The following is a 17,022-nucleotide window of genomic DNA, read 5'->3' as shown; positions in this document are numbered from 1 at the left end:
CAAAATTCTTGTCTTATATTTGTCTAGATATGAATGTATCTAATATTAAAACGTGACTTGATACATCCATATTTAGACAAATCTAAGACAAGAATTTTAGGACGGAGGGAGTATTTTATTTTACCCGACTTGTTCTTGCACTTTGATACTTGGATCATTTTAATAAATGGTTGTGTACATCGTTTGATGCAGAGGCCCGAGATAATCCTCCTTTTCGAAGAAAGCACACAAGTTGGTTAGAAATCACCCAAATACACAGGAAAAAAGGTTGCCTATTGTATTGCTGCTCTCGCATATTTAGAACTTGTATGGTCCTTGTTCGTCCATCTTTATACAATATAACTTCGTTATGCTACTGGATTTCTGGCCGGTTGACTCGACAAACAAGAAATGACAGGCGCTTGTAATAAACTAGGCCCTTTTTAGTTAAAATTTCAAATCCTGGGGGGTTTGCCATAATCAAACGTGTATTCTTGGAAGTTTCATGAAAATTAATACCGGAGTGCCTGGGCAGCTCAGCGTCACATGGGTTGGATAAGTCGTGCAGATCAGATCACGGAAAGTTTAATTAGTTTAATTAGGCGCCGTGATTAACGCTTGAGTCTAGTGAAGCCGTCTGTTTTTGTGTACCTGGGGTTCATAAGATATATAATATACTGCTCGTCTTGGTAGAAGCACGGAGTCAACTTTCTTACCTGACGTTGTATACTAACTAAATCAACAACTTGGCAAACTAAACTATCCGCGTTTCAATGTGCTCGTGGATGGAGGGAGGACATAGTGAAGTGTGCACATTGATGAGTGTATAAACTGCACGTGCATATACTGGAGTAGTTGATTACATTGGCCCATGCCCATGGGAGATTCACCGTGTGTTGCGTGCTGCTGCCAGAATGCACATGCATGCAAACGCGTATGCTCTCCCTAGAATCAAAGCCTTAGCTTCCTTGGTTGGCGAGGCGAGGTGAGCAGTTGCCCGATCGAGAACCAAACGCGCCCTTAGTCATCGTCAGTTTGTCCTGCTTGTGGACAGATCGATTTGCTTCTGAGATAATAGGTCCATGTCTTAGAATTTTGTCAGTCCCGCTACAACTAAAATTTGAAATGAAAATACAAGATTGAATTGGAATCCTTTTTGTGTTAGTCTCATGAGATGTAGTACTTGATGGAAGACCGATCTTCACATACATACATGCTTATTTGCTGGCCATGGATACATAGATTGATGAGTGTAAATTGCGTGCTACCAAAGTGCACATGGATCCTGATCTTCTTATAGGAAGGTGTGCACATTGATGAGTGTAAATTGCATGCACATGCCTATACTGGTAGACCGTGCTAGATTTACCGTACGTGTCTTGCGTGCTACCAAAGTGCATATGGATCCCGATCGTGGTGAGGCAAACAGCTGTGTCAATATTTTGTTTTAGTTATTAGCTACAAGTGGAGTACACCTCCTCTGCAACTCCCTCTATTTAAGAGCAGCTCGATATGGATCTAGCACCACACTCATTTCGTTCACACAAACACACAGACACGAGTGCCCCGTCCCTCGAGCTAGCTAGCAGCCGGCTATATCAATCTCCAGGTATGTATGTCCAAGTGCTTCAACTCTTGCCTGCTAATCTCTTCTGTATACTACTTTTTATATCTTGTTCTTTTGTTGGTTACTTCAGAAATGCCCGTTGTAGGCGTCCTCATATATGTCAATCTGTTGCGAGGTAGGTCCTGATATAGCATGCGTTGATCATTAAACTATATCACAAATGAAAATCACTAGCTAGGTAGTACTATTTTCAAAAACTATCCTTTCAAACTAGAACCAAACAACTTCACAGGAAGCAGATACAGCAATGGAAGTAGAAACTATGTCATAAATCTACTACTAGCTAGCTTGCATGAAGAAACAAGTCCACGTAATCAAAGTTTGCATACCTTTTTTTTTTGTGGGAAAAATCTATTCATCAACTGTCAAAAAAGGGCTGAAGTAAAAATTACATCTAGATCCCTAGACCACCTCGCGACGACTACATAACATGTACGATGCCTTATATGCCGGTAAAAAATATCGCTAAAGAAAAACTTTAGTTAACCCCAGTTTTTCTCATTTCTTAATCACATGTCACCTAACTTTTATTTAATTGTGCAAATTTCAGCAAAACTACAGGACAATTTCTTTGCAAATTAAAATAGTTTTTCTGTTACCATCCAATAGTATTAGGTGAATAGAGTTTTACTATATTTTACTCGCTACATGAATATACAGCTCATACTTCTATATGATAAACATGTAGTTGACTAATAAATATTAATCCAGGCCAAAGTAACATCAAGTGCAAATATGTCCATTAGCAAGATATTAATATTAATGAGCATATTGTATATTTCCTTATTTAACACCATGGTTTAATTAATTATTATTACCTTACTTTTTTGTACATAGAGAAAAGTCTGCATTGACCCCCACAAACTTGTTGACAACCTCTTACCTTCGAAGAGGTAATAAATCTACTAGCCATTGAATTGCAGAAATCAAATGTTCGCATTTGCCGGGACCATCTCAGAATTTCTTTCAAATTAGAACCAAACAACTTGACAGGAAGCAGAGCAATGGAAGTAGAAAAGATGTCATAAATCTAGCTAGCTAGCTGGCATAAAGAAGCAAGGCCACCATAAACCTTTCTGGTATTTCTTGTGTTTTCTGTATCGTATTATATATATAAACGTTAAAGCAAGTGTGTTGTGTTGACAAAGAGAGTGCAACTGCCAAGTTAATATGGTATTAGATGACATGACAAAAACACTTTAGTTTTAAAGTTTAAAGAATGTACATGTGTCACTTACCTGCTTAATGGAGAAACATTTTCATCTAAATTAATTTTTAAGGCCGCATCAACTTCTCAATGTATGATCTATTTAGACCATCTACTACCTCCGTCCTGGTTTATTGGTCTACATTGTATTTTGTGCCAAATCCTGACCATAAATTTAACTAACAAAATGTTAATGGATGTGAACAAAAATTATATCACAACGACGATATAATTTTTGTTCACATCCATGAACATTTTGTTAGTTAAATATTTGTTCAAATTACAATGAGGACCAATAAACCAAGACGGAGGTAGTACATTTGGGTTTAGAATTTTTCCACAAAAGAGTGTACGTCTATCTTCCCAATACACTTTAAAGTGAAAAAAAAGCTTCTCTCTCATCACACGGTAATCAAGACCAATTACATTCTACACATGGTCTCCTTAATTTCTACATGCACTTAGCTCATCGGGGTTGGATAATTAAAGAGGACAGAGATGGTGGCTTGCATCTTTCCAATGCATTTTTTACTTCATTCCATAATTTGTCCTAAAATTTCTATATGTACACTTTTCACCGGACGGAGGGAGTAGCTGAGAATGAACAAACATATTATTGTACAAGATAAACCCCAAAGCATTTGTGTGTAGCAAGAAATGGATTTTCCTGATTGCTACATGAAAATAATACGCTACTTGTTTAGTGTGAATGACAATCAATATATCCTAGAGGGCTCAGCTCATTATGTATCTTTGGTCTTATAAGGATCTCAGATGGTGGCGGCGCGTTCACTCTTAGGGATTACCTCTTAAGTTGCTAAAATTATCATAGATTCATGACCTTTTGATTAGTTAATTATTGATGTAGTTTTTTTATTCGCATAAAATTAGGGACTGCAATGACACACACAAAATTCATGCAAGAGCATACATTTAAAACATAGTTCTCCCTCAATACCTTTTTTATAAGGTTTATTATTATTATTCAAAAGTCAAACATCTCTATCTTTGACCAAGTTTGTTGGAAAGTATCAACATCTACACTATCAAATCTGTAATCATTAAGTATATTTTCATTTAGTAATATGGACATTTATAGTTTGCTATAAAGTTGGTCAAATAGAAAAGTTTGATTTCAAAAACATACTAATAAATATGGGGGGGGGGGGGGGGTTACAAGTTTACTCAGCAGTTCATTCATAAGGAAACTAAGGTCAATATAGAAAGAGGTGGTTGTGAATATAAGAACTTGTACCTTCTGTGCACTTACATTTTTATGTGCAGCTACGTACACACATTGATGAAAAATTACATATTATGTGTGTCTGTGGCTCTCTTTTTGCTCGATTTCCCTTACATATGAGTCAAAAAAAGTTGACACACTACATCTACACATGCATGCAGTTAATTCCCATCACCCACTATGAGTGAACCAGTGGATGGACGTACAGGGAAGTGGCCACTGGCCGTGGTGATTGTGTATGCATTTGACTGCACCACATCGACACCGGACTGGTATAAGGTAGATAGTGTCTTTTGGTTGGTGCAAGAGAAGCTCACCCGCATTAGGGGTAGCAGCCTCGGCTACGCATATGTCATGTCAACCCCTAATACTTACACGTCAGATATGAAATCAGTTGACTCTGCTGAGATAAACGGAAATGGCTACAAAAGTAGCCCGTCCTGGAAAAGGACCGCCTGTGTCAAATACATGACAGGACTCTATGAAGCACATAGACTAATCAAAGATCATGGGAACATGAATGCAATCATCTTGTTCTTTTCTGATGGGTTGGTCAACAAAGGCGACTTCTTTGACGGAGCTGAGGACTTCCTCTCCAGTGTGCCCGTGTACACGTTTACCCTCGGCGGAGATGCATATAACCATGTATGTATCTGACTTGAGCTAAGCCAGTCCATATAATATATATTTTTAAAAATAATTAATTTCATTTTTATCTATATCATGTGTATATGCTACAGGGTCTTCGCACCATTGCAGCAAATTCCCCAGGCGGGATGTTCAGCCCCCTCCCTGTTCCGGACTTGCCAAGCCTATCTGTGCCCTTCTCCCAACTCTTGGATAACATCCTTAATGATACCACGATGCACAGTGAGAAAAATCCTAGTCCCACTTCAGGTATATATGCAAAACCATCCGATCCAATCTTAATATAGGAGTATTCACTAAAATATGCTTCCTAGGAAACAAACATATGATTGACTGAATGATGAATGGTCAATATTATGTGCAGGGAGGTGGCCGTTAAATGTAGTGATTGTGTCGGCATTTGATTGCACTACCTTGACACCGGCTAGGGACAAGGTGAATCGTGAGGTTTATTGGTTGGTGCAAAAGAAGCTAACCCAATTTGTGAATAGTTGCCTTGGCTACACATACGTCATGTCGACCCCTAACATGTACACATCTGAGATGAAACTAGTTGACCGCACAGAGATAGAGGCAAATGGGTACACAAGAAGCTCAGCTTGGCGAAGGGATTCATGCAAGAACAACATGGCAGCTGGCCTCGTTGAGGCACATAGACTGATCAGCGACGGGCACCTGAATGGCATCATCTTGCTCTTCTCTGATGGGTTGATTAACAAGGGCGACTTCTTTGATGGAGTTCAGGGCTTCATCTCCAAAGTTCCAGTGCACACATTTACTCTTGGTGGAGATGCATATAACCAAGTAAGTATTTGACCAGATTTACTCTAATCCAAATTATGCCCATCTTATTAATCAATTCAATTTGCTCACATATCATGTGTATATGCTATAGGATCTTCTCACCATCGCAATAAATTCACCGGGAGGCACGTTTCACACCCTCCCCGTCCCGGAAAAACCGAGTCTATCGGTGCCTTTTTCGAGGCTGGTGGATACCATCCTCAGTGGCGCAGGTATATGTAACAACAAATATTCGACCCGATCTGAATTCAAGAGTAATCATAATATATGCTTGCTAGGAACATATATATAATTGAATGAATGGCATATTGATTTGTAGGGAAGTGGCCACTAGACATGGTGATTGTGTATGCATTTGACAGTACCACATCAACCCCAGATTATAAAACTGTGGACAATATCTTTTGGTTGGTGCAAGAGAAGCTCATCCGTCTCATGGATAGCTGCCTTGGTTACACTTATGTCATGTCAACCCCGAACACGTGCACGTCTGATATGAAAATAGTTGATTCGACCGATACAGAGTTAAAAGGCTACAGAAAAAGCCCGTCCTGGAGACGGTCCGCCTGCACGAAGAACATGGCGTCTGGCCTCTCCGAGGCCCACAAACTGATCAGCTACCGTGGACACTGGAATAGCATCATCTTGCTCTTCTCCGATGGGCTCATCAACAAGGGGGACTACTTTGATGGAGCCAAGGACTTCGTCTCAAAAGTACCTGTCCACACGTTTACTCTCGGCGGAGACGCGAACAACCACGTAAGTATAAGATTGGAGATACACTAATCCAAGTTTCATGACAATTTAGTAATTACATCAACTCACTCATGCGCGACGCCTATATGCTATAGGTTCTTCATGCCATGGCAAAGAATTCCCCTGGTGGGATGTTTCACCCCCTCCAGGTCCCTGATAAGCCGAATCTACCGGCACCCTTCTCGCAACTGCTGGACAACATCCTCAACGGTACCACGAGATCCACCTAGTCCAAGATTCCCTATTCAGGTAATATCAAACATCATTATATATTCTCCGCAAAGAAAATAGAGTAGTATATATTAACTGGCTACATATTCATGAGTGTGCCAATAAATGAATGGTTACTGATGTGTGACGGACATTCATGCAGCTAGGAGAAACAAGGAGGGGCACGTGATGATGAAACCGCCCAGCAGTTGCTGAGGCTGCGAGTCGTCGCCACCTTTGCCACCAAGTCGTAGCTACTCTACCTCCGCCATTTCGAATCGTCACCACTCACATGGCTCACCTACATAGCAATAAATTTGTAATTTAAATTTTCGGCCCGTATCGAATACGGCAGTCCTAATTTTCTTCTGCATAACTTTTTTTTCCAATAATAATGTATTAGTTGCATGAGTTTCCTTTGGTTTTCTTGTAATCACGCTTTACTCTATCAAGTTTCCCCTTAATTTGAATCGTGTTCGCTAGAACTCCATACATACAGTTCTAATATTGGTCCGATAGGGTCAAGAATGATGGTCCATACATACAGTTCTAACCTTGTTTTGTACTTGCTTGCTGCTAGCCGCAACCATGACAATTTTTACTTCTCAGATTGCTATTAATTTCGAAGTCAGCGCCTTGGCGTACATGTTAGGTTAGCTAGCTGCTGTCTGGCCAAGATGAACATCAACATGTGAATATAAAATGGAGTCAGCTAAACCAGCGCTGAGCGGGTGGTCATGCCAAGAAATTGACTAGCAGAGGAGAGATTAACGCGGAGTGATTATTTCCGCACAAATCACACGCAGACGAGAGATCTTGGCGGCCGCCGGGATACTAGAAGAGAGAATTCTACTTTTTCTCCGTTTTTATTTTTATGATAAAAGCATATCTTTAGTTCCTTAAGTTTACAAGAAGTCCACATCTTGCCCCTCAACTTTTTTGGGATGAATTTTAGTCCCTCATATTTCAAAACAAAAGGCATTTTGTGTAAAAAGAAAGAAGGGGTAAACCACTGACATGTCACCGGTTCTGGAATCCCACTTCAGGTGGCCGTTAAATTAGCTCCACTGGCATTTCGTCAATGCTACTTTTTATGTCTGTGTGGGGTGTGCATTTTGGCAACACCTTGTGCGCCGCCGTGTCACTATGCATATAGACTCCGGCCGGCCTCTTGCCGCTTACCAGCACCCACCACGATGTCGATGCTTGGTTCCTCCCCTGCCGCTCCTGTTCGCCCTTGCCGGAGCATGTTCTTGCACCGGCGCGGACTAGGTAGCAACGACGACGACCATCGCCTCTGCTTCGCCATGCACCAAACCACGCCTACGCAGCCAAACACACCTATGGCCGTGCAATCTTGCATCCCCGTGTGTTGGCCTGTGCCACTCCACTCTCTCCTCTTTCCTCTTCCTATCTTTTTATGAGTGCCACATGCACAAAGACAAGCTCCCGCTCCATGAAAACTGCGTCCGCGCTAAACCTGCTCCCACGTTTCTCCATTTGCCTTCTCTGCATCCGTTGAGCGTAGCAGCGTTGCCCCAACATGCCATTCTCACCCCCATTGCCGCCTTCAAGCTTCACCATAGACGTCGTCCATGGTACATGGCCGTGCGCCCCTATAAGTTGGTCACTCTAGCCTCTCCCATCTTGCTACCCACCTTCTAAACCTCCCGATCGAGCCCGAGCGAGCCAAACCCCTCCCAAAACCCTCATTCTTTCTCTCCAACATATCTATAATTTTTGATTGTTTCATGCTATTATATTATCAATCTTGTATGCTTTATATGCAATTTTATATCATTTTCTAAAACTAGCCTATTAACCTAGTGGCCAGCGCCAGTTCCCGTTTTTTTCCTATTTTATTGTTTCCAAGAAAAAAACCATACCAAATGAAGTCCACACACGATGAACTTTACGGTGATCTTTTCTGGATTAGAAGGGACCCTAGAAGCTTCGGGGGCAGACCAGACGCCGCACTACAGAGGCACAAGCGCACACGATGTGAGCCTATGTTCTTCTGTTATGAGAAACAATTTTATCGCCGCCGGAATCATCTGTTCTTCCGCAATCCGCCGGTACACTGCCGAAGGGGGGAATCAATAATGGAGGCCATCTTCATCAACCTTACTGCATCCATGATGTTTGATCTTCAATACAATATTCTCTTCATAGATCGATTCATTGTAATCCTTTTGCGGTGTGTTTGTTGGGATCCGATGAATTGTGAGTTTATCATCAGATTATTCATTGAAAGTAACCGAGCCTTTTCTGAACTTTATTATGTGTGGTTTTATAGCCTTGTATTTCTCTCTGATCTATTCGTCTAATTTGGTCAATTAGATTGATTTATCTTCAGTGAGGGAGGTGCTTGGTAGTAGGTTCAATCTTGCGGTCTCCTCACTCTGTGACATGAGAAGCAGCGAGGCACATTTGTATTGTTGCTACTAAGGGTAAAATGACAGGGTTCGAACATATTATTTGGCATTACTTTGTTCACATTATGTCATCATACTCCAAGTATTACTCCATTTGTTATGACCGTAATACCTTAAGATGCATGCTGGATAGCGGTCGAGAGGTGCAGTAATAGTAGTACATGCAGATGGATGTCGGTCTACTTGTCTCAGACGTAATACCTATATATTGATCATGCCATGAATAATGTCATAACTATGTGTTTTCTTTAATTTCCCAATAGTAATTGTATCCACCATTACTACGCAGATGAGATAGATGCCTCTAGTGAAAGCTATGGCCCTCGGGTCCATTCACTTCATATTATTAAAACCCTAAACACCTTGCTGTAATTTTTTATCTTTTATTTTACTTCACAATTTATCTATATATCGCTATCAGAATTAATCCTTACAATTAACGAGTATAAGGGGGTTGACAACCCTCTTGCCCGAGTTGGATGAAAGCATTTATTTTGTGTGTGCGGGTACAACTTACATTTTTGCGTGAGTCTCCTACTGGTTCGATAAACCTTGATTCTTAACTGAGGGAATACTATCTGCTGCTATACTACATCATCCTTCCTCTTCGAAAAAATCCCAAACGCCTATCACAAGTAGCACGATGCTGAGCCTGATCCCATCGACACGATTACCCTTGCTCTGATTCCTCTCATCTCCGCCAACCCTGGTCTCTCTAGAGCCAATTCTCAACAGGGTCCAACTAAACAGGGACCAGCAAGACAACGAAGCCGTGGCGCGACAAGATTTGAGTTGTCCCTTCTATCGGCGCGGAGTAGCCAATTCCTAATTGCGTTTCGAACACCTAGGCTTGGGCACCCGCGATGAGGACATGTTAGCTTCCTGTGCGTGCAACGAACATGGTGGGAGGGGGGGCAACAATGCTACAGCTACGGGCATTTTCTACAGACTTATGCCTACGGACTGAGCTGCCATCAATTGGTTGGGGGAAGGAGGGGCCCATCCTGAAATTCAGCGGGGGATGGATGAATTACAATAGAACACGTACGCCTATAGGGTTCTTTCCGTGAGGAACGTCCGTAGGTGTATCATTTTGGGGGGGGGGGGGGGGGGGGGGGAGGGATTTCAAAACCAGTGATATGTCAGCATCAAAAACATTTCGCTCCAGTTTTGGACGGAGGTTATCTGCTTATCAGACATGAGGCACTAAATGTTGTGTCTCAAAAATATACTTTTCTCTTTTTATAGAAGTGGAGAGGTTTTGGAGGAGTTGTGAAATGATATGCCATTTTATTCATCATCTTTTGATTGGCATCAATGAGAAATTATGTGTGGAAATTTTGAGAGATTTTTATTTTATTGTTTGCTTGATTAGTACAGTATGAATTGGTGATGGTGGGGCATAGAATTTGCCTTCTATGGTGACACACAAATACTTCTTTTTAGCAAACGATTATGTTTTATTAATAATCTAAAGTAAGTACATCGGATTTGATAAATCAAAAAGTACATGAACAATTAATATTCTTGGCTTTTATCCAACACTCTAGTTTCCCTTGCCGTTGTAGGAGGGAGACCGAACAGTTGTTGCCTCCTCTTCTCTCCCTGCGGCCACGACCTCCTCCCTTCCCCATAATTTCCACCGAAGAAGAAGTGTTAACATGTCTATTACCTCTCGTAGTAGGTATAGATCAACACCGTAATTAATCCCTTGGAACGTAGAAGATGGAGAGGCTTGACGCACTCTTTATAAGCCATCCTCCTTCACTTAGGCAAAGGTTCACACACACTGTAATCCAACATCCATACGGAGAGAAAAAGCTCCTGGAGCACAGGACATAAGGCCTTTACCTCCGCCGCAAGAGGTCTGAACCTGCAAATCCTTCTGTTTGTGACACGCTTAGTGTGATCCAGCTTACCCCTCTCTCGTACTGTCAGGATATCCCCAGTGATGGCGGTGGTGTTTCCGGCCCAAAAGGCGGTCTCTGATGGCAAGGCATCGGTGGCCATGGTATGGGCGGCAGCAATGACCTTCTACATCCTAGCAAGGTGGGCATCCACTCGGCAAAGTGGCCGATTCTGATAGAATGTGCTGGCTCCTGGGCTCTCTTCTCTGATAAAAATAGATCCATGAATTTTCTAAAATATTCTGAGCTCCGAAACAATATTCGGCTCATGCCCATTTTCGGTTGCAACATGTATGTCGAAATAAAGTTTGTTTTCCTCCATGTCGACCTCATCCAAATGAAAAGAAAGAGATTGCCAGCCACACAAGCCTTGAACGTGCACGTGCTGGCTGGTAAGGGTATCTCCAGTGACAATCCATAAATTTTCTCCCGCATTTGTCCATGGACAAGGGACCAGTCCACGGACATGGATACGGGAAACCTCTGTCCAACGCTATCCTCATATATTTCAAATGGTTTATGAATCAACCGGATAAAATTCATGCAAACCAGACAGATTTCATTCAAGTTCTAATGTAATTTACATAAACAGACGATATCTCGACCATTTTATTGAAAACTATAATTTTTTTTACTAAACCCTATATCGGACGACCATCTCATAAGCATGGCCACCCTCCCCTACTGCACCGCCGTCGGCGTCCATGCTGTCGTCGTCGTCGTTGTTGTTCCTCCAGCGGCGCAAGGATGCAGGAGGGCCACAACAGACCTGTCTGGCGGCTGCCTGACCCTCACGGAGGTGCCCTTCCGCCTCCTGTTGTGCGGTGCGGAGGGCCCCCTGGCAAACGCCGAAGGTGGTGGTGGCGCCCTGGCGGCGGCCTTGCCCCTGCCGGCGTTGGCGAAGCAATCGCCAAGTGACCACTCCTCGCCGATCTTGGCCAGCTCGCCGTCAAGGCGGTGCCTGGCGGCCATCTCCGCTGTGGTGATGGAGCGGTCGAGCGCCCACGCTGCGGCGAGGTCCGGGTCATTGCGGACCCATTCCGGCACCATGCCCGTCTTGGAGAACGCGAAGCGATGACCAACATGGCGCCGATTGTACCTCTCCTTCTATTGCGCTGCCCGTTCGGCCTCAGATATCGCGTCGCGGGAACCGGAGGCACCGCCGTAACTACCACCTCTGAATAGTGGAGGATGAGGCCACATGCCTTGGCGATCCTGGGTGGCAGCTCCTCCTTTATCGGGCGATGGTGACGTCGCGGTGGCGAGGAGGGCCCATCGATCCGCGCGTTGTTGTCGCTCTCTAGCTGGTCGCTTCTCAGTCTTTTTCTAGCCTTCACTTGTACTAAGCGGGAATACTGCTTGTGCATCCAATTCCATAAACCCCAAAGTTATTCCATATGAGTCCACCATACCTACCTATACACGGTATCTACCCGTCGTTCCAAGTAATTTGTATGTGCCAAACTCTAAACCTTCAAATAAATATTCTATTTTGTATGCTCGAATAGCTCATGTATCAACTAGGGCTGTCTGTATCCTCCATGCTAGGTGGGTTATTCTCAAGAGGAATGGACTCCGCTCCTCATTCACGAGAAAATGGCTGGTCACCGGGATGCCCAGTCCCATGCTCAAATCAAATCAAAATAATTGCAAACAAAACTATCCCAGGATTGTTGTTAGTTGGAGGCACCCGTTGTTTCGGGTGAGCCATGGATTGATGCTTGTTGGTGGTGGGGGAGTATAAACTTAACATTCTGCTTGGGAACCGCCCATAATGTGTGTAGCATCGAAGATATCGAGATCTCTCGGTTGTTATGTTGACAATGAATGTATACCGCTCAAAATATTATTCATATCTATTTCAAAATCGAGCTCTGGCACCTCTACAAATCCCTGCTTCCCTCTGCGAAGGGCTTATCTATTTACTTTTATGGTGAGTCATCATCCTCTTATTAAAAAGCACCAGTTGGAGTGCTCCTCTGTCATTTGCATCAATTATTGTTAGTTTACATTGAGTATGACTGTGACTGGATCTCTTTTACCATGAATTACAATGTATAGCCAGTCCTTGATCTTTAAAGGTGCTCTGCATTTATGTTTTGCGGTCTCAGAAAGGGCTAGCGAGATACCATCTTGTTATATCATATCATGATTGTTTTAAGAAAGTGTTGTCATCAGAGATTTGTTATTATTGCTCGCTAGCTGATTATGCCATTGATATGAGTAAACATGAGACCTAAATGTTCTTGTGAATATGGTTAGTTTATAATCTTTGCTGAAAACTTGAATGCTGGCTTTACATATTTACAACAACAAGAGCAAACAGAGTTTGTAAAATTTTTTCTTTATCACTTTCAGTTTATCAACTGAATTGCTTGAGGACAAGCAAAGGTTTAAGCTTGGGGGAGTTGATACGTCTCCGTCATATCTACTTTTCCAAACACTTTTACCCTTGTTTTGGACTCTAACTTGCATGATTTGAATGAGACTAAACCGGACTGACGCTGTTTTCAGCAGAATTGCCATGGTGTTATTTTTGTGCAGAAATAAAAGTTCTCGGAATGACCTGAAATGATTTATCATGTAATCGAGTTAGTTTTGTTAGGGTTTGATCCCTAGTATCCACTATGTTCTGAGATTGATTTTGCTATGACTTTGCTATGCTTAATGCTTGTCACTAGGGCCCGAGTGCCATGATTTTAGATCTGAACCTATTATGTTTTCATGAATATATGTGAGTTCTTGATCCTATCTTGCAAGTCTATAGTCACCTATTATGTGTTATGATCCGTTAACATCAAAGTGAAAATAATCGGGACCATTACCAGTGATGACCGTAGTTTGAGGAGTTCATGTATTCACTATGTGTTAATGCTTTGGTTCGGTACTCTATTAAAAGGAGGCCTTAATATCCCTTAGTTTCCAATAGGACCCCGCTGCCATGGGAGGGTAGGACAAAAGATGTCATGCAAGTTCTTTTCCATAAGCATGTATGACTATATTCGGAATACATGCCTACATTACATTGATGAACTGGAGCTAGTTCTGTGTCACCCTATGTTATAATTGTTGCATGATCAATCGCATCCGACATAATTCTCCATCATCGATCCAATGCCTACGAGCTTTTCGTATATTGTTCTTCGCTTATTTACTTTACCGTTGCTACTGCTACAATCACTACAAAACTCAAAAACATTACTTTTGCTACCGTTGCCACTACTATCATATTACTTTACTACTAAATACTTTGCTGCAGATATTAAGTTTCCAGGTGTGGTTGAATTGACAACTCAACTGCTAATACTTGAGAACATTCTTTGGCTCCCCTTGTGTCGAATCAATAAATTTGGGTTGAATACTCTACCCTCAAAAATTGTTGCGATCCCCTATACTTGTGGTTATCAGCTTTTCATATATTGACCTTTGCTTAGTTATTTTTCCATTGCCACTGTTACAATCACTACAAAACCAATACTATTACTTTTGCCACAGTTACCGTTACTTCCATATTACTTTGCTACTAAATACTTTGCTACAGATATTAAGTCTTCCAGGTGCGGTTGAATTGACAACTCAACTATTACTACTTGAGAATATTCTTTGGCTCCCCTTGTGTCGAATCAATAAATTTGGGTTGAATACTCTACCCTCGAAAACTGTTGCGATCCTTGTCGGTGTCAAAACCGGCGAATCTCGGATAGGGTGTCCTGAACTGTGCGTCTAAGGAAGATGGTAACTGGAGGTGGGGGACACAATGTTTATCTAGGTTCGGGCCCTCTCGATGGAGGTAATACCCTACTTCCTGCTTGATTGCTAGGGTTAGAGAGAATGAAATTATTGAAACTGATAATATTGATGTAAGCGATGATGAAGATTCTCCCCCTAGATATGAATTGCCTGTTGTGCCTGAGGGTTATGTTATGGAGGAAGAAACAGCTAGAGACTTTTTAGCTTGCAATGATAGATATGATATTAAGAAATTATTATCTAAGCTTAAAGAAAAATCTTTGAATGCTAGAATGAAATATGACCCTGCTTTTGCTACCTCACCTATCTGTATTTCCGATAAGGATTATGATTTCTCTGTCGACCCTAAGTTAATTACTTTGGTTGAATCTGATCCTTTTTATGGCTATGAATCTGGAATTGTTGTGGCACATCTTACTAAATTAAATGATATAGCCACCCCGTTCACTAATGATGAGAAAACTCGCTATTACTTTATCCTTAAGTTGTTTCCGTTCTCATTAAAGGGTGATGCTAAAATATGGTTTAATTCTCTTGATCCTTGTTGTGTGCGTAGTCCCCGGGATATGATTTATTACATCTCTACTAAATATTTCCCCGCTCATAAGAAACAAGCTGCCTTAAGGGAAATATATAACTTTGTGCAAATTGAAGAAGAGAGTCTCCCACAAGCTTGGGGGAGGCTTCTCCAATTACTTAATGCTTTGCCTTATCATCCTCTCAAGAAAAATGAAATACTTGATATCTTTTATAATGGACTAACTAATGCTTCCAGAGACCACCTGGATAGTTGTGCTGCTTGTGTTTTCAGGGAAAGAACTATTGATCAAGCTGAATTGCTATTGAATAATATGTTGAATAATGAAAATGATTGGACACTTCCTGAACCAACTCCTAAGCCAACTCCGAAGAAAAGGGGTATTCTATTTTTCAGTCCTGAAGATATGCAGAGGCAAAGAAATCTATGAAAGAAAAAGGTATTAAAGCTGAATATGTTAAGAATTTACCACCTATTGAAGAAATACATGGTCTTGATAACCCGACACAGGTAGTAAAGGCAAACTCTCTCTATAGATTTGATATAGGTGATATTCCTCGTTATAAGTCTGCTAGGCAATGCTTAGAAGAGTTTGATAATTTTATTGTTAAACAAGAAAACGTCAATGCTTATGTTGGTAGACAATTGAAACGTAATGCTTATATGATTGCACACTTGAGTGATTATATGTCTATAGTTAAAGGTGAACTTAAACTTATTAGTAAACATGCTTCTATTGTTACCACTCAAGTAGAACAAGTACTTAAAGCTCAGAATGATTTTCTCAATGAATCAGGAACCTTTGTATCCTGAAGGTCACCTTAAGAGAATTGAGGAAGATTCCCAGAGAACTAATATTGATACACCTAGTTCTTCTAAGAAGAAGAAAAAGAAAAATGATAGGACTTTGCATGCTTCTAGTGAACCTGTTGTTGACACACCTGAGAATCCCAATGATATTTCTAATTTTTATGTTGAAACACAATCAGGTGATGAACATGAACCTAGTGATGATGTTAATAATGATGTTCATGTTGATGCTCAACCTAGCAATAATAATTATGTAGAGATTGAACCTGCCGTTGATCTTGATAACCGACAATCAAAGAATCAACGTTACGATAAGAGAGACTTTGTTGCTAGAAAGCAAGGTAAAGAAAGAGAACCATGGGTTCAGAAACCCATGCCCTTTCCTCCTATACCATCCAAGAAAAAGGATGATGAGGATTTTGAGCGCTTTGCTGAAATGATTAGACCTATCGTTTTGCGTATGCGTTTGACTGATATGCTTAAAGTGAACCCTTATGCTAAGTACATGAAAGATATTGTTACTAATAAAAGAAAGATACCGGAAGCTGGAATTTCCACCATGCTTGCTAATTATACTTTTAAAGGTGGAATACCAAAGAAACTAGGAGATCCAGGAGTACCAACTATACCATGCTCCATCAAAAGAAACTATGTTAAAACTGCTTTATGTGATCTCGGAGCCGGTGTTAGTGTTATGCCTCTTTCTTTATATCGTAGACTTGATTTGAATAAGTTGACACCTACTGAAATATCTTTGCAAATGGCTGATAAATCAACTACTATACATGTCGGTATTTGTGAGGATGTGCCTGTTGTGGCTGCAAACGTTACTATTTTAACGGACTTTGTTATTCTTGATATTCCCGAGGATGATAGTATGTCTATTATTCTTGGTAGACCCTTTCTGAATACTGCAGGGGCTGTTATTGATTGCAACAAAGGCAATGTCACATTTCATGTTAATGGTAATGAGCATACGATACACTTTCCGAGGAAACAATCTCAAGTCCATAGTATCAATTCTATTGGAAAATTTTCAACGATTATTATTGGAGGTTTTGAATTTTCTCTTCCTACTGTCAAGAAGAAATATGATATTCTTATTGTT

At 41.3% G+C, this 17,022-nt stretch overlaps 1 protein-coding gene across 1 annotated transcript; it reads left to right on the top strand.

Moving 5' to 3' along the window:
- The first annotated feature begins 1,512 nt into the window (after positions 1-1,512).
- Positions 1,513-6,922, top strand: LOC123184136 (uncharacterized). The gene is made up of 8 exons (XM_044596314.1): positions 1,513-1,588; positions 4,218-4,701; positions 4,797-4,953; positions 5,069-5,508; positions 5,600-5,720; positions 5,828-6,267; positions 6,360-6,513; positions 6,638-6,922. The coding sequence occupies exons 2-7, from the start codon at positions 4,237-4,239 to the stop codon at positions 6,492-6,494; spliced, it is 1,758 nt and encodes a 585-aa protein (XP_044452249.1). The 5' UTR covers positions 1,513-1,588; positions 4,218-4,236; the 3' UTR covers positions 6,495-6,513; positions 6,638-6,922.
- The last annotated feature ends 10,100 nt before the right edge of the window (positions 6,923-17,022 follow it).

The sequence above is a fragment of the Triticum aestivum genome, chromosome 2A, assembly GCF_018294505.1.
Source record: "Triticum aestivum cultivar Chinese Spring chromosome 2A, IWGSC CS RefSeq v2.1, whole genome shotgun sequence".
NCBI classification, from domain to species: Eukaryota; Viridiplantae; Streptophyta; class Magnoliopsida; order Poales; family Poaceae; genus Triticum; species Triticum aestivum.
The sequence above is the reverse complement of the archived record's forward strand: the minus strand, read 5'-3'. Positions and strand labels throughout refer to the sequence as shown.